General features: G+C 30.5%; 1 protein-coding gene across 1 annotated transcript in view; it reads right to left on the reverse strand.

Annotated features, from left to right (window-relative positions):
- Positions 1-26,120, reverse strand: part of LOC126858580 (tRNA dimethylallyltransferase) — a 110,916-nt gene continuing 84,796 nt past the window's right edge. Inside the window, exons 5-9 of the mRNA XM_050609037.1 lie at positions 19,317-19,432; positions 2,210-2,306; positions 1,312-1,425; positions 937-1,122; positions 1-289 (exon numbers count right to left, since the gene is read on the reverse strand). Of these exons, the coding sequence (XP_050464994.1) occupies positions 152-289; positions 937-1,122; positions 1,312-1,425; positions 2,210-2,306; positions 19,317-19,432 (651 nt within the window). The 3' untranslated portion in view covers positions 1-151. The remainder of the gene's footprint in view (positions 290-936; positions 1,123-1,311; positions 1,426-2,209; positions 2,307-19,316; positions 19,433-26,120) is intronic.

Consider the following 26,120-nt stretch of genomic DNA (forward strand, 5'->3'; position numbering starts at 1 on the left):
TTTATTTTTTTGTGCGTGTAATATATTTACATTGATAATTGTTCGTAAAATACATTGTTATACAAGTATAACACAGTTCCGATAGTTTAATCGCTACATATAAACGCAAAAATGAATATTTGCGAATTTATAGCGAAACTGTCGATACGTGTCACGAGCTCGTCAATTGATTTTCTTGGGCCTGTGCCTGGGCCTCCGCTCTTTTCTTCTTTTTCAAGACATTCATGTGCTTTGCACCTTTCAAATGTATCTGCCATTGATTCTCTTCGACAAATATCTTCTCGCATACCTGGAAATAGTAACATAAAAAATTTTTTTTTAATATTCATAAACATCCAATTTATTATCATTAAAAAAGATTATTAAAATATTAAGAGTTTGACTATCAAATGTGCATATTCCATTCTATTCAATACATCTAAAATTTAACATAAATTAGGATTATTAAATTTATGTATTATATGTACAATATAATTTGATTCTGATATACAAAATTATTAGAAGTTGATGTTATGAAAACATATCAAAAAGTGTTAATATAATTGTATATATATATATATATATATATATATATATATATATATATATATATATATATATATATATATATATATATATATATATATATATATATTTATAATCAAAAATCAAAATCGTAATAAAAAAATAAAATATATACATATATATATTATTTTTTATTATTAGTTTTGATTATGAATGCATATATATATGCATTCATAATCAAAACCAAATATATATATATATGCATTCATAATCAAAACCAATAATTAAAAAAAATAATATATATATGTATATATTTTATTTTTTTTATTACGATTTTGATTTTTGATTATAAAAAATATATATTTTATTTTTTTTATTACGATTTTGATTACGAATGCATTGTGAAATAAGTTGCTATTCCTTCATTATTACCTCGCAATAGTGATATGTGTTTGTACTGCTGTCAGTAGTTTTTTGGTTCTCGAAATCTTCATTCAGTGGTCTCTGTTTGGGTTTTTCCCCACGCATTATTGCGGAAATGATGTCTTCCGCGGGTTTTAGGACGTGGCTGTCCCATTTCCTCACGTCAGTGCAATCTAAAGAATAAATAGGAGGAACCTTGAAAAAAAAAAAGCAAAAAGCATTCGTATGATTTATACTTTCCTCAAATTTAGTTACTTATGTATTCCGCAAAAAAAAAAAAAAGATGATTTACGATGAAAAGATGGATTGAAGTTATTTTAGACAATTTACTATTTACAGCGAACACACATATCGTTGATGAATGAAGCGAGCTAAACGAATTACCTGTCGATCACCGCGCCGAATCAGTCTGTTCATCACCCATTTATCCTGTTTCTTGGCGTATCTCTTAGTGACGAGTTTTAAATCATCGATTCCTTGTTGCAGTAATTTTTTCCCCTGTATAAATTAAACATTTAAATGAATATTAATTGCATACATTATATACGAGTTTTTTTTTATTTTTGTCGATAATTTACATCGATGTTTTTATATCCGATACCGGTTTACAAACTCAAAATTGTGTAAAGTAAAATATGTCATGATAGAATTTGGACTTTCTATTCATTATAAGAAAGTAATAAAATGAATTAAACATATTGCATTTAAAATATCTATATCAATATCTTATATCAATAATAATAAATATATAATTTATGTAGAATATAAGTCATATGTATAATTAATTATATATATTTATAATTATATATAATTAATTATATATATAAATATGTATATAATATATATAATTAATATATTCTATGAACTATATTAAATAAAATGTATTTTTGTCAAAGCGCATTTGAAATAATAATTTAGATGCATCATATTTTATGCATGCGTTCGATCTTCCTTTCGCGAGTATCCTTTCTCCCCCTCTCCCCCTGTCCCCCCGCCTCCCCGAGTATCGCAGAATATTTTGACGACGTGAATTACCTGTCAATCATCAAAGAAGCTCGTAGAAAGTCAAGTAAAAGTAACAAAAAAAGGATCACCGCGAAGAGCGCAGATCTAGGGCTGTGTGACTCGCGCGAATCCGCGCGTTGCACCTTTTAAATGATTGCAGAAAATGAGCGAGCAATAGGGGCTGCTCTTGCCTGGAGCTGAGGCAGTCAGCTGTCGTATCGGCGACGAGCCATCTGCGCCGCCTTTTACCTTTAGTAAGCCGACGACGACGACTCACCTTCTCGCTCGCGCGCTCCTCCTCGGACAGCACGAGGTAAGGATGAAACTCCTTGAAACCGATACTCTGGAAGATGCCTTTCGTGTAATCCGATAATCTGTAATGTAAACATTCTCTCTTAGATCGCACCGATCCTTCCTCGTCATTTCGATGGGGTTCTCTCCGCTCTTTCCCTTCCTATCCTCTCGCCGCCTCCCCCCCACCCCTCCCCCTCATCCATTTAATTTTTTCGCCCGACAGATATCCCTCCTGTGACCTTCAACCGGGACATTGTACCTGCCACGCCAAATATGATCGTACATTTGAAGAAATTACGCGACGTGTATTTTTTGATTTTTAAATGCGAATAGCTTTTTAAAGTTCGGTCGTACTTAAAATGTCCGTTTAATACACAAATATTTTAGATAAATACAGTTTATTTTGGATGCAAAAAATATGTGAAACCTCCAATTTTATGACAGAGAGAGAGAGAGGGGGGGGAGGGGGAGATGAGGGGGAGGGAGAGAGAAATTTTTTTAATATCGATATACTACAAAATGTGAATGAATAATTTTTCACCATGTAAGAAAATATTTAAAAATGAAAAAAATATTGGAATTATCCAATATTGATGAGATTAATCAGCGAACAATGCTTGTGTGACAAATTTTAAGTTAAAATTACTAAGTTACTGTCATGTGTAATTACACATTAAATGACATTTTATGCTTTTCTTCTTGTAGAATATTAGAAATTTTAATTACGCGTCTATTAAAAAGGAATGTCAGCTGACGTATTTGACTGATTAATAAGCTGGTTAAAATCAAAATTAACTGCAATAGTCGGTTTCAAAAGCAGATAAACTATATCGCACGGAGATAATATTACGTAAAGAGAATTTCAGGCTTCTCAGTAGTCCGATAGCCATAATTACATAACGCCATGTGCCGTTCAGGCCAGAGGAAGTGCAAAGATAACACTGATAATTACTTTTATTTTTGACCTCACGGTCATCACATTGCAACATTGTATAATGTGAGATGTAATATCGTCTGAAAGTTGATTAACATGTGGCAATCGGATTTAAAGTTCAATTGTAAATTTAGCAAGTATCGCGAATACAATTCGCTAATATGTAAAACAATTATCGAAGCCAGACGTGCAAATAATCCGCGCTATTAAATGAACAAAATAATAAACTAAACGGAAATATGTAATTTTTATTTTATTTCATTTTTTTACAATATTAGTCATATTAGTAAAAAATATTAATAAAATTATTTTTTTATTTTTTTACAATATTAGTCATATTAGTAAAAAATATTAATAAAATTATTTTTTTATTTTTTTACAATATTAGTCATATTAGTAAAAAATATTAATAAAATTATTTTTTTATTTTTTTACAATATTAGTCATATTAATAAAAAATTTATATCGCGTTTATGTCGCGAATTTTGTTGAGATTCCTTGATTTTATTTCTATGTAAGTGTCTAACATTTTTAAAATATCTATATAAGAAACACTTCTGACTGGAGTTACTTCAAATTTTTTTTTTTTTTTTGTCCGCCTATGTACTTAACGAAGTAGATTTGAAAAAATTGCCAATCTTGGCAGCGAATTTGACAACAGCCGCATATTTTGCAAATTTCTTAATCGCCTAGGTCAACTGATTTAAGATTGTTCGAGTGCGATCCTAGCCGAGGATCGACGATGCGCCTTGATTTTGCGCGCGAAATCTTATCACGCGCGTCCGATTAGCAAACGTGTGACAGCGCGGCTCGGCGAAACGTCAACGTTACGGTGCGGCAGGAAAAAGTCGACGCGAGTTTGCACACGTGTCAATGCCGAATGCATGCCGGTGTCGAGAAATTAGATTCATGACCTTGCGCGACGCAGGCTTTTGCGGACTGCCCGGGCGCTTTGAATTCTCAAATCTCCGAAATCGATTGCGCGACGTGAGCAAAATTGATCGTATAAATGGAATCGAGGAATATAATTTTTACCTCTCTAATCTTAAATGCCGATATTTGCGCTTGTTTTTTGTTGACACAACGTATCCGCAGCCTCTGCATTTTTCTTGTATAGTCTTCGTATAGTCAACATCGAACGCACATATTTGTTTTATGATAATAAATCTCAATTTTTCTGTGAAACGTGACTTTTTTTTTAATGATTAAACTTATTTTCAGTGTTTTATTACATTAATTTTATTAATATAATTTTATTGCATAAATGAAAAAATAAACTCGCCAAAAATAAGAAAATAATTCTATTACAATAAGATTACAGTGAAAATGACATGATGATATAAAAAATATAAAATTAAATTATTTATTCCATTTCTTGTTATTAAATATTCTCCTTCTTTATACGCGATATGTCGACGCATACAAATGCGTATCAATAAGAGAAAGTTATTTCCAACGCTATTTATTTCCAGAGAGAGAGAGAGAGAGAGAGAGAGAGAGAGAGAGAGAGAGAGAGGAGGAGGAGAGGGAGAGGGAGAGAGGAGAGGAGAGGAGGAGGGAGGGAGGGAGGGAGAGGAGAGAGGGAGAGGAGATGGGAGCGAGGGAGAGAGGAATAGAGAGCACGTATATCCAGATGGAATGAATGAATAAAGTACTAATAATAGTCACACGATGATATTTAACGATAGAGAGACTACAAGCCGCAACTGTGATAGCAGCAATGATAGCACTTGTGCGTCAGTAACAGAGCGCTAAAGTTTGTAATTAAGATAACGACAGAGTGTCAGCAATCAGTGTCGCGTTCCCCTCCACCCCCACCCTCCTCCTCCCCGCCTCGCCCTCGTACTGCACTAAAATATTTTTACAACTTGCTGCCAGGCAGCTCGTATTATATTATACTCTGCACGCGTATAATATTACGTTTTCTCTATCGCGAAATGTAGAGGTATCGTGGGCGCGTTGCTAGGATTTATAGCCACCGTGAAGCGCAAGCGCGCTCGATCATCTCTTCTCCTCCCGTTTATTATATTTTTCTTATTCGACATCAATCGCTATCGCGAATGGTGGACCCAAATGCGAACGACGAACGTGTCATGGGAATGCGACAAGAGAAATGAAAAGACCAGAGCCTTGCGATCTTTCTTGCAAGTATTATCCGTTAATATTCGCTGATTAATGTGCAGACGGAAGTTTAAGATACTATAAAAATTTCTGTTGGAGATAAACTTTCACCGTTAAACTCTCATAGACTTTTGAGAATTATTTTTAAGAATTATTTTTAAGAATTATTTCTTAAATATGTTTACTCATGTTTCATAATGTATTTTTTTTTCCTTTTCTTTTTTTTTTTAATGTAAAGTTTTGCGCGTCTTAATATCTCCATAAATCAATTTCCTTTAAATCATCTTAGAAACAATTTGATTTTTTTATGAAGAAGTGCATCGTATTTCCTATAGCAAATTCAAATTCTTCCTCTGAATCAGCTATATGCTTATTGGTTAATGAATTCTCCGATCACGGGAATTTTTTCCATATATCTCTTAGCTCTTTTAAACGTCAATATTTTATTGCCTTCGTTAGATTTTTTTTTGCTGCAATTTATGTCTATCTTCTCTCATTTTATTCTCTCAGCATCTTATTCTGCGTTTTCTTTTCGTTGAAATCGTAATCATATTTTTCTTTTTGTACTAAAGGCATCTTTTTCCCGTTTATAAATAAACAAATAAATAAATAAACTAAATAAATAAATAAATAAATAAATAAATAGATAAATAAATGAATAAATAAATAAATAAATAAATATATAAATAAATTTTTTCTCAAAATATTATAAATCACTAATGGTTTATTTTTCAAGAGCATTTTTTAAATATCAATCAATTTTAATCTTTTTTTTTCAAATCTTTTCAAATATGAGCGACAAATCTATAAATGGTATCGACACAGTCACAAGCTTCAGCCGCAGGCGATCGATAATAGCACGAGGAGTTCCGCTTGTTAGTGATGTATTCAACAATCCTGCAATCTTTCAATCCAAGGCCAATCGATCTACATTGATGTCGCTGGCTCGTCACAGCGGTCACGATAATAAGATTATGTATGCTACATTGCGCACGATTACGCCATTAACAGCATCGTTGCAGGTTAACAGAGCGTAATACAATAGCGCCGTATTACTTTCTGACGCATGATTGTCGTGGCAATCGTCTATCACTATTATGATAACTTCTTTTGACATGGCAATCGATCGTATATTTTGAATGATAAACATGCTCATCTCGCTTGAGAAACCGCCGGTATTAGCATCGAGAGATCAAACATACTAATCTTTGACCGTTGCTTGTGATTCATCGATCAAATGTATCTTCTTTTATGCGCAACCGGAATTAATCATGTATCTATGATAATTTTATGAACGGTAATTGTTATTGCAATTGTAAAAAGTAATCGAGTATTGTGAAACACAGGTTTTTAATGAAGGTATTGAAGCAAAGGAGATATATATCTTCTGCGAGAGAGTAAATTCTTTTCAAGATTTATTTACGTAATATGCAATGAGAATTACTCGTGATTGATATGATAATTATCTGTGATACATCACTAAAAATTTTATGTGTCATTTTTATCTCAATGTTATTTATATTGTCAAGAATATTGTAATTGACAAACGAATAACAACATGCAGAAAATATTTAATTTCCATCTACATAGTTGTGACAAAGCTTATCTTGATTATTACGCGCGATTTATCGAAGATTTAATGATAAAGGAATATTTATCTACTAAATATACAGTTGCTATGAATAAGAATTACATGCTTACAATGATAAAATATCGAACAATGATACAAAGAATTAAATATTTCGCAGAGGAGGGAGGCTAATATCTGATAATTTATAACCAAGATAAATTGTATTTATTAAAGAATGTAGGACTAGATATTTAAAATATATTGAAATTTTATCATGACATCTATGAAGTGTCGATAAAATAAAAATATCTTTTGTGATTGATATGATAATTATCTGTGATACATCACTAGAAATTTTATGTGTCATTTTTATCTCAATGTTATTTATATTGTCAAGAATATTGTAATTGACAAACGAATAACAACATGCAGAAAATATTTAATTCCATCTACATAGTTGTGACAAAGCTTATCTTGATTATTACGCGCGATTTATCGAAGATTTAATGATAAAGGAATATTTATCTACTAAATATACAGCTGCTATGAATAAGAATTACATGCTTACAATGATAAAATATCGAACAATGATACAAAGAATTAAATATTTCGCAGAGGAGGGAGGCTAATATCTGATAATTTTATAACCAAGATAAATTGTGTTTATTAAAGAATGTAGGACTAGATATTTAAAATATATTGAAATTTTCGACATCTACGAAGTGTCGATAAAATGAAAAATATCTTTTGTGATTGATATGATAATTATCTGTGATACATCACTAGAAATTTATGTGTCATTTTTATCTCAATGTTATTTATATTGTCAAGAATATTGTAATTGACAAACGAATAACAACATGCAGAAAATATTTAATTTCCATCTACATAGTTGTGACAAAGCTTATCTTGATTATTACGCGCGATTTATCGAAGATTTAATGATAAAGGAATATTTATCTACTAAATATACAGTTGCTATGAATAAGAATTACATGCTTACAATGATAAAATATCGAACAATGATACAAAGAATTAAATATTTCGCAGAGGAGGGAGGCTAATATCTGATAATTTATAACCAAGATAAATTGTATTTATTAAAGAATGTAGGACTAGATATTTAAAATATATTGAAATTTTATCATGACATCTATGAAGTGTCGATAAAATAAAAAATATCTTGTCGCTTTTGATATTTGGATTATGTTTCTTTTACGTTTCAATTTGATCACGATCTATCAATAATTGATCGTCATGAAGGATGTTACGATTGACAAGCTAATATCAATTTTGTCTCAATTATTTTATCAATAATATTTCTAAATTAAAATCTCATAATATAAAACGAATATTTCGATATATCGTATACAAACATACTTACATACATATACTATATATGTACTATATATATATTAATCTGGCAGAGTTAAGTTAAACTGCCATATATATAAATATATATATATATATATATATATATATATATATATATATATATGTTCAAAGATGGAAAAGATTATACCAGGAAAGAAAAGAAAATAGCAATTAGTTAAATATTCATTTGACTTAATTAAATGAAAAAATGACGTTTTAATTAAATTATTTTCTCTAAAAAGTAGTTTCTTTATAATATTTTAACATTAAAGTTATAATCGATAAAAAAACTAGAAAAAATGGATATAGATTATAATTATATATATATATATATATATATATATAGCAGTTTAACTTAACTCCGCCAGATTATACAGCAAAATGCCTTGTTCAGGAAAATTGAAACTTAACTCCTATACTGTATATATCATCCTATATACGTATTTTCTCTGTTATAGAGAGTAAAAGAAGATATCATTGAGATTCATATTAGCAGATATTAGCACCAATTATTAATCTAATTATTATTAAAATAATAGTGTTTAAATTTCGAGTGAATTACAATTATTATATTACATAAACTAAAACAATCGCTAATATCTTACATCTTTCTGTCTAAAACGACCGCGACGTCCTTCTACGTGTAATCTTCATCTTCATTCAGAAAAAAAATAATAAGTAACTTTGGCATTTTACAAATTCATTTATCCTTATTTTTACGTGCGGAAAGAATATACAGGGTGTCCCAGACAGCACCACCTACTAATAGTAGATTCTTGAGAACATTTGCGATAATTTTTCCTCAGCAAAAATGTCGAGAGAAGTCATTTTTTATTGCAAGTTTCCCCAATTTTTTCCATCATAAATCTTTGTAATTAAGTCTTAAATTAAATTTAAATTCTCTCTTTCTCTATTAAAATTAATTCTCTCTGAAATTAATTAAAGAATGTAGTTATAATCTTCTATCAAGTTTAATTTGTAAAAAGCAAATTTTTTAAAAATCGCTTATAACAAATTATTAATGCCTCGATATTTTTGCTGAGGAAAATGTCGAAAGAAGTCATTATTTTTTGCAAGTTTCCCCAATTTTTTACATCATAAATCTTTGTAATTAAGTCTTAAATTAAATTTAAATTCTCTCTTTCTCTATTACAATTAATTCTCTCTGAAATTAATTAAAGAATGTAGTTTTAATTCTCTATCAAGTTTAGTTTGTAAAAAGCAAATTTTTTAAAAATCGCTTATAACAAATTATTAATGCCTCGATATTTTTGCTGAGGAAAATGTCGAGAGAAGTCATTATTTTTTGCAAGTTTCCCCAATTTTTTCCATCATAAATCTTTGTAATTAAGTCTTAAATTAAATTTAAATTCTCTCTTTCTCTATTAAAATTAATTCTCTCTGAAATTAATTAAAGAATGTAGTTATAATCTTCTATCAAGTTTAATTTGTAAAAAGCAAATTTTTTAAAAATCGCTTATAACAAATTATTAATGCCTCGATATTTTTGCTGAGGAAAATGTCGAAAGAAGTCATTATTTTTTGCAAGTTTCCCCAATTTTTTACATCATAAATCTTTGTAATTAAGTCTTAAATTAAATTTAAATTCTCTCTTTCTCTATTACAATTAATTCTCTCTGAAATTAATTAAAGAATGTAGTTTTAATTCTCTATCAAGTTTAGTTTGTAAAAAGCAAATTTTTTAAAAATCGCTTATAACAAATTATTAATGCCTCGATATTTTTGCTGAGGAAAATGTCGAGAGAAGTCATTATTTTTTGCAAGTTTCCCCAATTTTTTCCATCATAAAAAATCTTTGTAATTAAGTATTAAATTAAATTAAAATTCTTTCTCTCTCTCTATTAAAATAAACTCTGTCTGGAATTAATTAAACAATGTAGTTTTTTAACCCTCTATAAGTTTTTGCAAAAAGAAATTTTTTTTTAAATCGCTTATAACAAATCATTAATGCCTCGATGTTTTTGCTGAGGAAAAATCATCTTAAAATGATCTTAAGAATCTGTCATTAGCAGATGATGCGATATATAGGATGTCCCGATATCTGGGACACCTTATATATCAAACTATGCGTTTTTCACATATTACGAATACATACCATCATTTATCATAATTTAAAGATCAGTGCGCAATTATTATTAATTATACCAGATTGTAGAATCGTAATCGTCATTAGCGTAAGAGCATTTGTAATAAGCGATACCATTAGTCATCTTCAGCTTAAATTATTTCATAACTGTATGAGAAAGAAATAAAGTTATATTTAAATCGTAATAATTTGTATACTATCAGCTGTATTATCTCTCTTAATCTACCGTTGAAAGGTGTCATTTCAATGCCTCTCGTCAAGACAAACAAGCAAACACGCTGATATTTAATCCAAATTATCTTACTTCTCATCTCTTCCTTTAATTTGATCTGGTCCACCAGCTCCTCGTTACGTGCCACGTATTGCACGTGCGATTGCACAGCGATTGCAAATTGCATCGCCGGCGTATAATTTGCATAGCCATCGCGGCGGATGCATCGTCGCGCCGCATGCGCGTGTGCATACACGCGGGCGAACGGCAATAATTAGCGATAATGATAGTCGAACGATATAATAATAAGCATTGATCGCGGAAGGCGCGGCGTCCTTCCTCCTGATAAGAAATTTATATTCTCTACAAGGTGGGAAAAGTTACGGGGCGGTATCGCCGGCAGCGGAGAGAAATCGCCAGCCACGAACCACCGTGTCCGTGATAGCGCGCGCGGGCAGAGAGAAGCGGGCGCTGTGACTGATAACCGGGACTGGATCTACCTAACGCTGCTATATCCTGTTATATAACCGCATCGATAAGAGGAACGTCGCACGCGATGCGACGAAGTACGCGACCGATCGACCGCGCCTACTACCAGCTGCAAAGAATCGCGGAGCGATTCCTCGTCCGATACTCGTTTCTCGAACGATTTCTCTCCGCCGGTCGTACCGGTTATAGAAGAGCTGGCGATCAATTTTATTACTGTTTTAAATGAAAACGAAAATCACGATTCGAAAGTAGTTGCAAAATATAATGACTTCTCCCGACAGTTTTTCTCCAGCAAAAATATCGAGGCGTTAATAATTTGTTATAAGCGATTTTTTGAAAATTTGCTTTTTGCAAACTAAATTTGATAGAGGATTAAAATTACATTCTTTAATTAATTTCAGAGAGAATTAATTGTAATAGAGAAAGAGAGAATTTAAATTTAATTTAAGACTTAATTACAAAGATTTATGATGGAAAAAATTGGGGAAACTTGCAAAAAATGATGACTTCTCTCGACATTTTCCTCAGCAAAAATATCGAGGCGTTAATAATTTGTTATAAGCGATTTTTAAAAAATTTGCTTTTTGTAAACTAAACTTTATAGAGGATTAAAACTACAATCTTTAATTAATTTAAGAAAGAATTTCTTTTAATAGAGAGAGAGAGAGAGAGAGAGAGAGAGAGAGAATTCAAAGTAAGCTTTGAAGTAAATTAGATGCACATATTTACAAAAAATAAATAAGTAAAGTTTTTATGTTTAGTTGTAGACTAAACTAGTCTACATGACTACAAAGACTAAATGACATAAATTTTAATTATTTTGTAGTATAAAATGTACAATCGATTATATTTAATACATTTCATGTTATCACAATTTTGATAATTTATCCCTAATGATATTTTGCGTCAATATATGCGAATAATTGAATTAATGAAATCTTTGAATTTCCAAATAAGTAAGAGATAAAAATAATGAAAGAAATATCTTAACTTCATAATAATAATTTTACATCACTGTGCTTTACCAAAGCGATAAAGACATTAAAACGTGATCATATAAATTAATCATTTATATGTATATACAATATATGCGGATAATTAAATATTAATTAAACCTTTAAAACTTCAAATAAGGAAGAAATGAAAAAATAATGAAAGGTATCGCATAAATTTATAATATTAATTCACATCACACTGCGATTTATCAAAGCGATAAAGGCACTAAAACACGCTCGTGAGCATATCAATTAATCATGTAATTAATTTTATTGGAAGCCCATTATATTGCGGTACGAGAGTTCTAATATGATTGCCCCACGCGAGTGCAATTTTTTTCTCCATTACAATTCCATCCGTGCGATCACGAAACTATTTCGCGAACGTGTAAATCTCGGACAGGCTCGAGGCGGCTCATCCGCGTCTACGGATAATACAAACGATCCGGCAATAAACGCGAACGTGACCGATGGCCCTCCTATTTGCATTGCACGACTTTCCCGTTATTATGACCATACAATAACATAGATTTTTGCAAGGAAAGAAAATGCCGAATATCGCCGCAGAGCTCGCCTGACGCTCGATAGAAACGGTCGACCCAGATTCGGCGAGCAATCATTGATTTATGTGAATTTATGTCGAAAGTAAGTATGCACTTTGATAGCAGATAATCGTCGAAATAGAGTTATAGCAAACAGTACGGGGGGTATTAAGAAAATTCGTGCAATTGTCATGCGCTGTTTCACAAACAACAACAAATAAATGATAACACAAGCTAACCTAAAAAATTTTTTGTAACTCTAATCAGAGTTACAAAGTGTTTTTTATAGATTTTCGGCCACAAAAAACAATACCATAAATTAAATTGCTCCATCACGGGTTTTAAAATTATGTTGAATTTTAAAATGAAAAATTACTGACTTTTCATATTAAAATAATTTTAAAACCTGACGTGATGGAGTAATTTGATTTGCGGCATTTGTTTTTTATAGTCAAAAATCTATATAGAAACATCTAGTTTGATTACAGTTACTTGACATTTTTTTTTTATTAACCTGTGAAAAAATTTTTTTCGAATAATTTTAATCAAAAAGTAGGTGATTCTTATAGATTTTCGGTCACAAAAAAATAATACCGCTAACCAAATTGCTCCGTTATGTGATTTTAAAGTTATTTTGAATTTTATAACGAGAAATCAGCGATTTTTCATTTTAAAATTCAGAATAATAACTTCAAAACTTGACATGATGGAGCAATTTGATTTGTAGCATTGTTTTTTGTGAAATCTATAAAAAACTATAAAAATCCAAAAATCTATAAAAATCTATAAAAATCCAAAAATCTATAAAAATCTATAAAACTATAAATCTATAAATCTATAAATCTATAAATCTACAAACCAAAATCTATAAACCAAAAATCTATAAAAAAACTTACTCTGATTAAAGTTACTTGACACAAATTTTTTTTTTTTTTGCCGATCTGTGTAATCAAATTCGTATTTATCTTCACCTTTCAATCTGTATTACGGTAAGCAGTACTAAAGATGTACATAATCGTTGTTTCAGGTAATCTTTTATATTAAAATTATATCACTGTCATTCTTATAGAAAGTTGATTTCTGTGGTACAAAGAAAGAAGTCGATCTTATCAAATTAATTTTCAAAAACACTCAAGTAGGTCGTAAATCTCAATTTTCTTTCCCATCCTATTTGTCACATGTCAAACTTGGAACTAGGCCACTTACAAAATTTTGCCCGCTATAGGTACAGAACATTTTCGAAATTCTGAGGAAACGAATTAAGGAACGATCAATCAACTTCGCGTATGTTATCGCGTGCTAATAATAATAGGTTCCCTTCTCGCGCTGATTCTCCTTGCGAAGGAAACGCGCGCACGGAACGATAAGCGAAATATTTCACGACGGCTATCAGATTCTTGCGGAATCCGATGACGCGGTGTGAAACGTTGGTCGGATCTTTCTCTCTCTCGGCGTGAAACATGGCAAATAAACTGAGAATCGAGACCCGCGACCGACCGCAAAGTTTCGTGATTTAATGCGATGGTCTGCTTGCTTGCGTGAGCGAGCGACTTTAAAAATTGCTCCTCCTTAAACAATAAAACTTAACGAACCCGTAACGAATATATGGTACGTGTATTCCAATTTAATATTAAATTGATGCTGCATAAATGAAAAAAAATGTGCGTGATATCTGAATAATATCTGAATAATAGATATCTGAATAATATTATCGTGAACAATAGTTAAGGTTTTGCATGTACAATGGTAGCAAAAAAACTGTCAAAATTAAAAAAAAAGACATTTCTTTCATTTATATTGTTTGCAAAATTAAACAAATAAATTCGAATTATGAAAAAAATTAAAGTATCACAAAATAATATGGATTTTGATGTCTTCATAAAAGAAAAAAGTTGTAATTAATATTTTTCTTAATTTATGGCAAAAACTTTTGATCGTGAATATCCCCTGAAATCAACTGCAAGAAACAATGAAAAACGATTAATTTGCAGAAAGAGAGAAAGAGACAGATAATATTTTTCTATAATTTTTAGTAAATAAACTTTTAAACAAATAAATAGATCTAAATCAAATTTTGCACAAATATTTATTAGAGTTTTCTTAATATATGTGAAAATTTTGATTTCATTGGTAATATTTTTTCTTTGTCAAATTTGTCAATAAGTGTTACAATACGCAATTTTCCCATAAGAAACAAGTAACTTTAAACTTAAATAATTTCCAAACCGTTAAGAGAATTATGCTCAATTTTTGCACAGACATTCAGAAGAAATAGTAGAACAGTCTATGAAATTTTCATGCTTTTAATATTTCGATATATGACACATACATCCTTAATTCGCTGCAAATTAAAATCCTCATAACTTTTGATCGCTTCAGTGAATCGACTCAAGATTTTTTTATAAGTTTCTGAACATATGTAAAAACATTCTGTTCACAATTTTGGTTAAATTCCTAATATTTCAAAAATAGGTACAAAACATCCTTAAACAAACATTATTAGAGAAATAATAAATTGACAATCAATTTTAAATCCAATTAAATTATAATTTTAAGACCTTCCTCTTTTCTTACACAATCTCATTAAATCACAATCTCATCTTCGCGATAAAATTGTAAAGAAAACAATATATAAAACATTCTCGACTTGTATATATATATAATAAGCACCAACATAAATGTACGATATATCGGACAAAAATGTGCATAATGAGTATAATGTGACACGATGCGCAAAATGGTAACATTATCTTATCGTGTGATACGCGTAACTTTTCATTCCTTTCTACGAAAAGGCAACGTCAGGTTTCGTGCATCAAATATGCGAAAAAGATTAATTAAAATCGTACTGAGAGATTACTAAGAGATCGTAGACGTCTTTCTCTTTGAAAAGAAATTTATATCTTTTTTAGCTAGTTCGAATATAATTGAAAAAATATATTTTTTTTTTTATTAAATATATAATATATAATATAAATTAAATATATAATATATATAAACTAAATATATAATATAAATTAAATATATAATATAAACAAAATTATCAAAAAATTGAATTTCAAAACCATCCAAAAATTACACGTAAATAATTTCCCGAGGCTAAGATATTATTTTGTATTCACGTAAAAAAAATTGTGCATTCTAATTAATTTAATTTTCTATATTCGTTATATTATATATATATATATATATATATATATATATATATATTAAAATATTTACAAATTTACCTCTATGTATATAATTTTGAGTTCCTAGATCGTGTTAAATTATAAAAACAGCGCAGCTTTTCCTGCGCATTGTGAAAAGAGTTAAAGGTAAACTCGAAGCAAACTAATGCCTTTTCTGACTGTTCAGGATTTCTTACTAACTTTTGGCTTGCGATCAAGAAAGTTACTAACTGGATGCCGTTTTCTTCCACGAATAAACTTCGGCCACGCTATTATTTATCACCCGTGTGGCGCATTGCTACTGGTCGTGGTAAAATAATTAGTTTTCAGACCGCACTTTCTTCCCTCCCTCGATTTGTCTGTCGTAATCGCTACACGTGATATCTTCCCATTGCTCTTTTACTATTTCCTCTCTACCGCTGCGTTATATTTTCTCATAATCTATCATCTGTCGCATCTGACCGATACATCGCTTGCAAAATATTTAATATTTGCCGTTCCAATCTACTACGCTCTATCGCCTCCAGCATCTCTTGTTATCATTGATTCGGTGTTCTGCTCTCCGAATAATATATTCAGCATTTGTGATTAATTATGACGTCATTCACAATTTACTTCAAACACAAATATGTTTAATTTTGAATTCTCCAATCTCTTCTACCTGCTTCGTGTGAACCAAACTGTAATTTTTTTTTCACCGAATACATTGACTTGAGTTGATTGTATTTATCTTGGAGTTAACTACATATTTGCGCATGAAAAATATGCCTATTCCTATGTCAGTCAAGTTGCTAATTATCATGGTTATTACTCGCCAAGTAATTAGCATTCCGCACTATCACGTCCTCCACTTCTGATGGTGAAAATTCAGAGTCGACACTGGTTATGGGAAAAACCAAGTTTCGATTATCTAACTGCCACACACACACACACGCACACGCACACGCACACGCACACGCACACGCACACGCACACGCACACGCACACGCACACGCACACGCACACGCACACGCACACATATATATATATATATATATAAGTATAGAACATTAAAACATCACAACACAAATTGTATAAATAAAATATATTCCTGATATAAGATAATTGGGGGAACTGGAATTTTATATTTTTTAATCTTTCTTTATATTTTTTCTCTTTCTCTCTTTTTTTTTCTCTTTGTCTCCCGCTCTGTATTTTTTTTTTTTGTAAAAAAGGAACAATCTTTCGATATATTCTTTTTCTTTATTTATAATAATATTAATTTTTAATTATATAATTGAAAATTAAAAAAGATAATTTAATTATTATATCTTATCATGTCTTATCAATATTTTTTAATTTTCAATTATATAATTAAAAATTAATATTATTATAAATAAAGAAAAAGAATATATCGAAAGATTGTTCCTTCTTTACAAAAAAAAAAAATACAGAGCGGGAGACAAAGAGAAGAAAAAGAGAGAAAGAGAAAAATATAAAGAAAGATTAAAAAATATAAAATTCTAGTTCCCCATATCTATATATATATATATATATATATATATATATATATATATATATATATATATATATACACATTCCTTCTATACAGGGTATAAAAGAGAGGAAGAGGAATGGAAGAGGCGGCAGCTCATTAAGTGATAATTAATTTTCGGCCCAACACTAGGCATACGTAATCGCGCGCCCGTGCTTTTCCTCGCGGCTGGTTACTTCCTTTATTTTCACACCGACATCCGGCCGCAACTTCCGGAAATGAGTAAGGCGGAGCGTGCAGGCCCCATTCATAAAGCATGTCTGCATTAACGGCGATGTAAGAGTAGTCGCTGGATCATACGTGCTTCGCCGACACGCACAGCATCGACACGATATGCGTGCAAACGTGCGTGTATTCGATAAGACATGATAAGATATAATAAATTAAATAATCTTTTTAATTTTCAATTATATAATTATAAATTAATATTATTATAAATAAAGAAAAAGAATATATCGAAAGATTGTTCCTTCTTTTACAAAAAAAAAAAAAAAATACAGAGCGGGAGAGAAAGAGAAAAAAAGAGAAAGAGAAAAAATATAAAGAAAGATTAAAAAATATAAAATTCTAGTTCCCCCAATTATCTTATATCAGGAATTTTTTCATTTAATCGTTTCTTGGTATTCATATATTTTATTTATACAATTTGTGTTGTGAGGTTTTAATGATCTGTCTTTAATTACATTTTTTTTTTGTAATAATGATGAAATAGATGCCATGATTAAAAACCTGTGTATTATCTTATAATTATATTTTTCATGGTTAGAGTAATTATTTATACTAACTATTTTTTCTTCTATCTACAAGTTTGTAAATCGATTATAATCTGATATTTTTATTATTTCTTTAATGCTTATTTTATCAAGGTGTCTATAAAATGCTAAAATTACTCAATTTGCGTGCGATCTGTCAGAGCAAATTTTAAGTTGATAAAAAAATCTATAAATAAAAAGAATATGAATAGCTTTTCAATGACTTGTGTATAAATCGCGGTAAAATATGCTGGAAAAAATAAAACGCTGTTAAAAAAGTTTATCGAAATTTCTGTAACCAAAGAAATGAAATTATCTCGAGGATAAATGGCATATCTAACGAACAGAATTACGTGTATTGGGACGAGAATCGAGAGATTTCACTTACCACGATAAGCACTACAACTCCGCATACTAATTCACTCGTTATCCTTGACGCACTCCCATATACATGTTCTATTTGCAATAAGGAAACTTTGTTTATTATGTTTATTATTGGCAAAGTTCCTTCAGAGGAAAGATGTTAATCAATACGCGTACTGATTGGAATCAGTGAAGTCCCGCATCAATTGAAATAATATTTCTGAGTATTAACAATAATCATTTAATTAAATATTGATCATAATTTACATCACAAATCCGCGTGCAATTTAAAATCCCACTTCGTTTAAATCCCGAATGGGTATCCTTCTTTAAAGACAAGTATGTTTGTGACCTTCTTAGATTATTTTCAAATATTTAAACATTCCTTTGATCACAATCGCATTTTCGCAAGAATTATGGAGGGGGAAAATAAAATAAAAAAAGGAATTTTTCTTAAAAATAACTGAGCCGATTTTGACAAACAAATATATATTGTGAAGATTATAAAATAATTGTTTAAACACATTAAAAAATTTTTCTGATCAAAAGAAACAAAAAAACTTTAGAAGTAAAAAAAAAATTTTTTTTTTACAGGGATGAATCAGCGATCTCAAAAAATTAGAGCGTCTAATAGAATTTATCAGCGTCTAAAAAAATTTATAACAAAAAAAAAAAAAAAAAAATTATAAATTACAAACAAATTTTATATACAATTTCTGTCACATAATATATCAATGTTAAGCTCATATTTGACATAATTAATTTAATAATAATAATAATTTAGATATAATTGATGTGCGTGTACAATATACAGCTAAGCTGAAAATGAAAAAATTAAGAGGAAAGAAAGAAGAAAAAGTGACGAGGAAACAGCAAATCCTTGAACTTGAATACGAGATGACGATATTAATAATAAAACTGCACTCACGTGTTGGACTTAATCCGTTGCTCGTTGTATCTGCGATGAAAGTCGAGTAGTTCCTGTAACAAACCAGCCTCCACCATACTGTCGACCCTGTCGTCCAGTCTGTTGTCTAGGACTTTCTGCAAAAAAATTTGGAGAAAGGAGAACCCCTTATTAATTAAGCACAGCGACACCGACACGACGATATACCCGATTAAGAAACGTTTGTAGGCATTTCGAAAGCGTTTCACTTCGACCGCGTTTCGAGCCTGTATGTGAACATAGTAGTGACTATCATTATAAGAGACACCGGACATTAAGTATTCTATCGTACGACTTTTCGAGTTACTTCTTTCACGATCCGGCAGAAACGAATTTATAATAAATAAGAGTTTTAACGATCGGCTTTAATGTTGCGTTGCGACTAGGAATGTATGGAGTGAAGTGAATTGAAAATGTCGAATAATAAAATGAATATTAATAAGGTTTAGAAACACACACATACAAATATACACATTAGAAATTTAAACATAATTATTTTCTTAACGATATTATAATTAATATCGTTAACCTTTTTAAGGATGTTTCTATTTTTTAAATATTAGGAATTTAACCAAAATTGTACAGAATGTTCTTACATATGTTCAGGAACTTATAAAAAAAATCCTGAGTCGATTCACTGAAGCGATCAAAAGTTATGAGGATTTTAATTTGCAGCGGATTAAGGATGTATGTGTCATATATCGAAATATTAAAAGCATGAAAATTTCATAGACTGTTCTACTATTTCTTCTGAATATCTGTGCAAAAATTGAGCACAATTCTCTTAACGGTTTGGAAATTATTTAAGTTTAAAGTTATTTGTTTCTTATGGGAAAATTGCGAATTGTAGCACTTATTGACAAATTTGACAAGGAAAAAATATTACCAATGAAATCAAAATTTTCACATATATTAAGAAAACTCTAATAAATATTTGTGCAAAATTTGATTTAGATGCATTTATTCGTTTAAAAGTTATTTACTAAAAATTGTAGAAAAATATTATCTGTCTCTTTCTCTCTTTCTGCAAATTACTCGTTTTTCATTGTTTCTTGCAGTTGATTTCAGGGGATATTCACGATCAAAAGTTTTTGCCATAAATTAAGAAAAATATTAATTACAACTATTTTCTTTTACGAAAACCTCAAAATCCATATTATTTTGTGATAAATTCTTTAATTCTTTTCATAATTCGGATTTGTTTGATTTTTCAAATAGTATAAATGTAAGAAATGTTTTTTTTTTAATTTTGAGTTTTTTGCTACTATTGTACATGCAAAACATCCTTAAGAAAAGAAGCTCCAAAATTTTTATGAAGAAAATTTGAAAGTATTGCATCGTTAATATACAAAGATGCCCTGATATCTATAAAATGATATTTGTAGGACAACTATTGTTCTATGATCGGGCAAGGTACTGTCGAATAATTCAGAATCACATCTCGACGATTGCCCTTGTTCAGAACGTGATACCATCAAGGAAAGATCGATCAATATGTAGGCTCAATACCAAGGCCGGACCTTGATATCGATCGACCGTTCAACGACATCAGAAATAGCGCGGTTCCGTCCCGTTAGAAAGGGAAAAAAAAATTCGGCGGCCTTGATAGCCACCGAGAAGTTTTGCAATTATTTCTCTTCTATATGGCCTTCGCTAATGGCAAAGGCGCGTTAGAAAAGGCAATGCGTCCTCGAGTTGTGTAAAATTCCCGGCAGGCCATGCGTGTCGTTGGTTTTTGAGAGGTTTTGCGTGGGCGATACATCACTCACATGACGTACAGTCTGCAAGGAAAGTACGTTTACCCTCCTTGCCGATATACAAAATAGACATCAAGAGCGATCACGTGTAATAACATCGCGGCCCCGTGTGTCCGAGGATAATAGAAAAATATTTATCGAACGATAATATATCGCGCACGGCTCGTTTCGTAATCGAATAAATAAATATCTTTCAGATCTTCGAGGTAGTTTAAAATCAAGCTAATCGAAAGAAGATGCTTTTTAGAATGTATATGTCATATGTCAAAACGTCGACAAAAATATGAAAATTTCTATAATTTCTAGAATGTTCTACTATTTTTTCGGGTTGTATCTCTGGAAATCTTTGAGCACAATTCTCTTAACGGTTTGGAAATTATTTAAGTTTAAAGTTAATATTGATTCTTATGGAAAATCATATTGTAGTATTTATTGACAAATTTGATAACAAAAAAATAATGCCAACAAAATCAAAATTTTCATATGTATTAAGAAAATTCTAATAAATATTTGTACAAAACTTGACTTAAAGACGTTCTGGATGTACAATAGTAGCAAAAAATTGTCAAAATTAAAAAGAAAACATGTTTCTTACGTTTATGTAAGTTTGAAAAATTAAAAAAATAAATTCGAGTTATGAAAAAAAATAAAGTATCACAAAATAATGGATATATGGATTTTGACGTTTTCGTAAAAAAAAAAAAATAGTAGCAAAAAACTGTCAAAATTAAAAAAAAAAAAGAAATATATTTCTTACATTTATACTGTTTGAAAAATCAAAAAAATAAATCCGAATTATGAAAAGAATTAAAATATCACAAAATAATATAGATTTTGACGTCTTCCTCTTAAAAGAAAATAGTTGTAATTAATATTTTTCCTAATTTATGGCAAAAACTTTTGATCGCGAATATTCCCGAAATCAACTGCAAGAAACAATGAAAAACGAGTATTTGCAGAAAGAGAGAAAGAGACAGATAATATTTTTCTACAATTTAAAATCCTCATAACTTTTGATCGCATCAGTGAGTCGACTCAGGATTTCTTAATAAGTTTTTGAACATATGTAAGAACATTCTATACAATTTTGATTAAATTCCTAATATTTCAAAAATAGGAACGAAACATCCTTAAGGATGTTCTGAATGTAGAATAGTAGCAAAAAATTGTCAAAATTAAAAAAAAACCATGTTTCTTACGTTTATACTGTTTGAAAAATTAAAAAAATAAATTCGGATTATGAAGAAAATTAAAGTATCACAAAATAATATGGATTTTGACGTCTTTGTAAAAGAAAATAATTGTAATTAATATTTTTCCTAATTTATGGCAAAAACTTTTGATCGCGAATATTCCCGAAATCAACTGCAAGAAACAATGAAAAACGAGTATTTGCAGAAAGAGAGAAAGAGAGAGATAATATTTTTCTACAATTTTTAGTAAATAACTCTTAAACGAATTAGTGAATCTAAATCAAGTTTTGTACAAATATTTATTAAAATTTCCTTAATATATGTGAAAATTTTGATTTCATTGGTAATATTTTTTCTTTGTCAAATTTGTCAATAAGTGCTACAATAGGCGATTTTCTATAAGAATCAATAGTAACTTTAAATTTAAATCACTTCCAAACCGTTAAGAGAATTGTGCTTAGATTTTGCACAAATATTCAGAAGAAATAGTAAAACAATCTATGAAATTTTAATACTTTTGTTAGTTTTGTTAATTTTGATATATGTCACATATATCCTTAAATTCATTTACTCATTTAAAAGTTCCTTACAGAAAATTGTAGAAAGATATTCTCTCTCTCTCTCTCTCTATCTATCTATTTATCTATCTATCTATCTATCTCTCTTTCTCTCTCTGCAAAATACTCATTTTTTTTATTCTTACAGTTGATTTTCGGGAGTCTTCATCAAAATTTTTGTAGTAAATTAAGAAAAATATAAATTACAATTATTTTTTCACAACGACATTGAAAACCATATTATTTCGCGATACTTGAATTCCTTTTATAATCCGGATTAATTTATTTAATTCTTCAAGCAGTATAAAAATAAGAAATATGTTTCTTTTTTAAATTTTGACATTTTTTTTCGCTACTATTACAGGCGAAACTTTTTTAACTACACAAAGATGCAATTGGTCGCGTATGCATATAGCCGGTTGCATGTAAACTCCAATGTCAAATGCAATTATGCGCTATTGCGGTTTACTTATCTAACGTGTGACAGGAACGCGTGAATATGAATCAGAGAGTCGCGTATGAGATCCTTATTACGCAACAAGCAATTGTATTAGGCATGCGTGAGAGATTTAGTCATAAAAATGCTGCTTCCAATTTTAGCTCTTCGTTTAGTATTTTATCGTATTGCTCGAAGACCTTGGTCAATGGCCGAGTCGAGGTCGAACGGGTATTCCGCAGACCGTAAAATTTAAAGTAATTAGATTCAGTTGTTATTAATTCTCGCTAATGATAAAATAATACTGATAAAGTACCGATAAATAATAATAAATGCTCGGCTGAATACGATTAAGTGGCGATAATGAGAGCAGCGAAATAAAGCACCTCCTGCTCATATAGTGATGTCGTTACAACGGCCTGTGGAATGTAAAAAGTCGAAATAGACTCGCTATCGTTAGCAAACACTCGTAATTAAATAAGCGCTTGGCAAGCAGCTAGATCGCGATATCATTTTCGCAAACCTCCAGCTCGAGGTTTAATCGACCGTCCAAAATTAGATACGTGCGAGCGTTAGGAAGTATATATTGGACGACAAAGGGTTCGCTTGAAGAATGTCGATGATAAATAAAGCGTGGCAAATACACGCGCACTTTTTGCGTAATCGTGCCCAAATCCAATATTAGAAAACGTTTCTCGTTCTCTAAGGCTACGTGGCATTTTCACGCCTGTAGAATAAATTATGCAAAATACAAGGATATTTTGGCTATACAATAGTAGCAAAAAATTGTCAAAATTAAAAAAAAAAAAAAAAAGAACATATTTATTAAGTTTATATCGTTTGAAAAATCAAATAAATAAATTATAAAAAAAAAATTAAAATATCAAAATAATATGATTTTCAACGTCTTGTAATTAATATTTTTCTTTTATTATTATAAAATTTAATTTATTATAAAAACTTTGATCGTAAATATTTTCTAAAATCAAATGCAAAAAATAAAAAAAAAACAAATAATTTACAAAGAGAGAAAGGGAAAGAAAGAGAGGGGAAAGAAAAGAAAGAAAGAGAAAGGAGGGGGGAGAGAGAAAGAAAGAGAAGGAGAGAGAGAGAGAGAGAGAGTGAGGCGGGGGGGGGGGGAGAGAAAGAGAGAGAATATTTTTCTACAATTTTTAATAAATAAATTTTAAACAAGTAAATGGATCTAAGTTAAGTTTTGCATAAATATTTTTTAGAGTTTTCTTAACATATGTGAAAAGTTTTATTTTGTTGGCAATACTTTTTCCTTGTCAAATTTGTCAACAAAATGCTACAATACGCGATTTTCCATAAAAATCAATACTAACTTTAAACTTAAATAATTTCCAAACCGTTAAGCGAATTGTGCTTAGGTTTTGCACAGATACACGGAAGAAATAATAGAACAGAATCTACAAAATTTTCATGCTTTTTTCAATGTTTCGTCATATGACATAATATATCCTTGAAAGAAAAGTTTGACTTTTAAAAAATTGTAAAAAATTATCAAGCTTTTATAAAACTTTTTATATGAAGAAGCAAGCTGTGTTAATCAATAAAATTATATAATAAATGAAAAAAATAATTTCTTTCGAATCTCAAACAGTATCAGATTTTAATCCGTTTTCGTCAGAGTCTCATCGTACCAAATAGGACTCCTCGATTGTGTAAGAAATTTGCACGAGAGTGCTCGTTATATACTATAAAACGTAACGGAGACGCGCCGCGTGTAATTCAAGAGCAACGCCGAATCCTTTCTCACGGTCGTTCACGGTTAAAACGTGACCTCCGCAACCCGTTTCGGCTGTGCGTTCGCTTTAATCCCATTTAAATGCTGGAGCTTCGCACTACACTCGGCCTACACGCATGCACGTGAGCGCGCACGCACACACATACACGCACGAGAGCGCGCGGACGTATACGTGCACGCTCTCTCCTTCTCGTTTCATTCATGCGATGCCCGAACGCGCAAGCCGTCGATGACGCAAGCTGATATCCAAAATCAGTATTTGATGACCACGTGGTACATAGCGATCGCTATGCGGTTTAACTACATTCCATGCGTATCCGCGTGCGTGCTCGCGGCTCTATGACAGATTTTACATCTGGCATGTGACATGACGGGTAACACTTATATCTGTGTGGAGAATTCGACGTTCATCTTTCTTACATGTCAACTATAAAGTAAAAGATACAATTGTCGAGCATTTATAATCGTTGACACCTCATCAGAATAGCTCTAATAATTTATAACTCTATTAGTAACGCGATTACAAAACAGAAAAATTGATGACAGCAAGAAATGATAAATCTTCGATATAAGAGCAACCTCACAAAATTTTTTGAAATTCACATATTTTATGTATTTTAGGGCGTATAAATCGGATCCATTGAAAAAAATCGTCGCTCTTGATTGTCTGTTTTTTTTTTATTGATAAAATAGAATGATGTGGGAATAATATTCCTCTTTTGTTAATATATTTATGTGTTTATTTTATATATTATTTTGTATAAGTAAAAATAAACGCGTGTGCAGGATAGGGACTCCTTCCCTCTTCCTGTAGCCCCACATCAAAAAAATTCTAACCTAATCCGAACCTATTTTTTTAATTAAAGTTTGGTTTGGATTAGGTTAGACTTTTTTGGGGAGTGTAAAAGGAGAAATCCTGCTTCTCTCCCGCTCACGCATTTATTTCTTATAAACAATAAAGTAAACATGTGAGCGGAGGAGGAGTTTCGCCGATTCCTGCACCTCCATCATGGAAAAATTCTAACCTAACCCAAATCAAAGTTTAATTTAAAAACTGGAATTAGATTAAGATTAG

Source organism: Cataglyphis hispanica, chromosome 26 (genome assembly GCF_021464435.1).
Source record: "Cataglyphis hispanica isolate Lineage 1 chromosome 26, ULB_Chis1_1.0, whole genome shotgun sequence".
Classification (NCBI taxonomy): Eukaryota; Metazoa; Arthropoda; class Insecta; order Hymenoptera; family Formicidae; genus Cataglyphis; species Cataglyphis hispanica.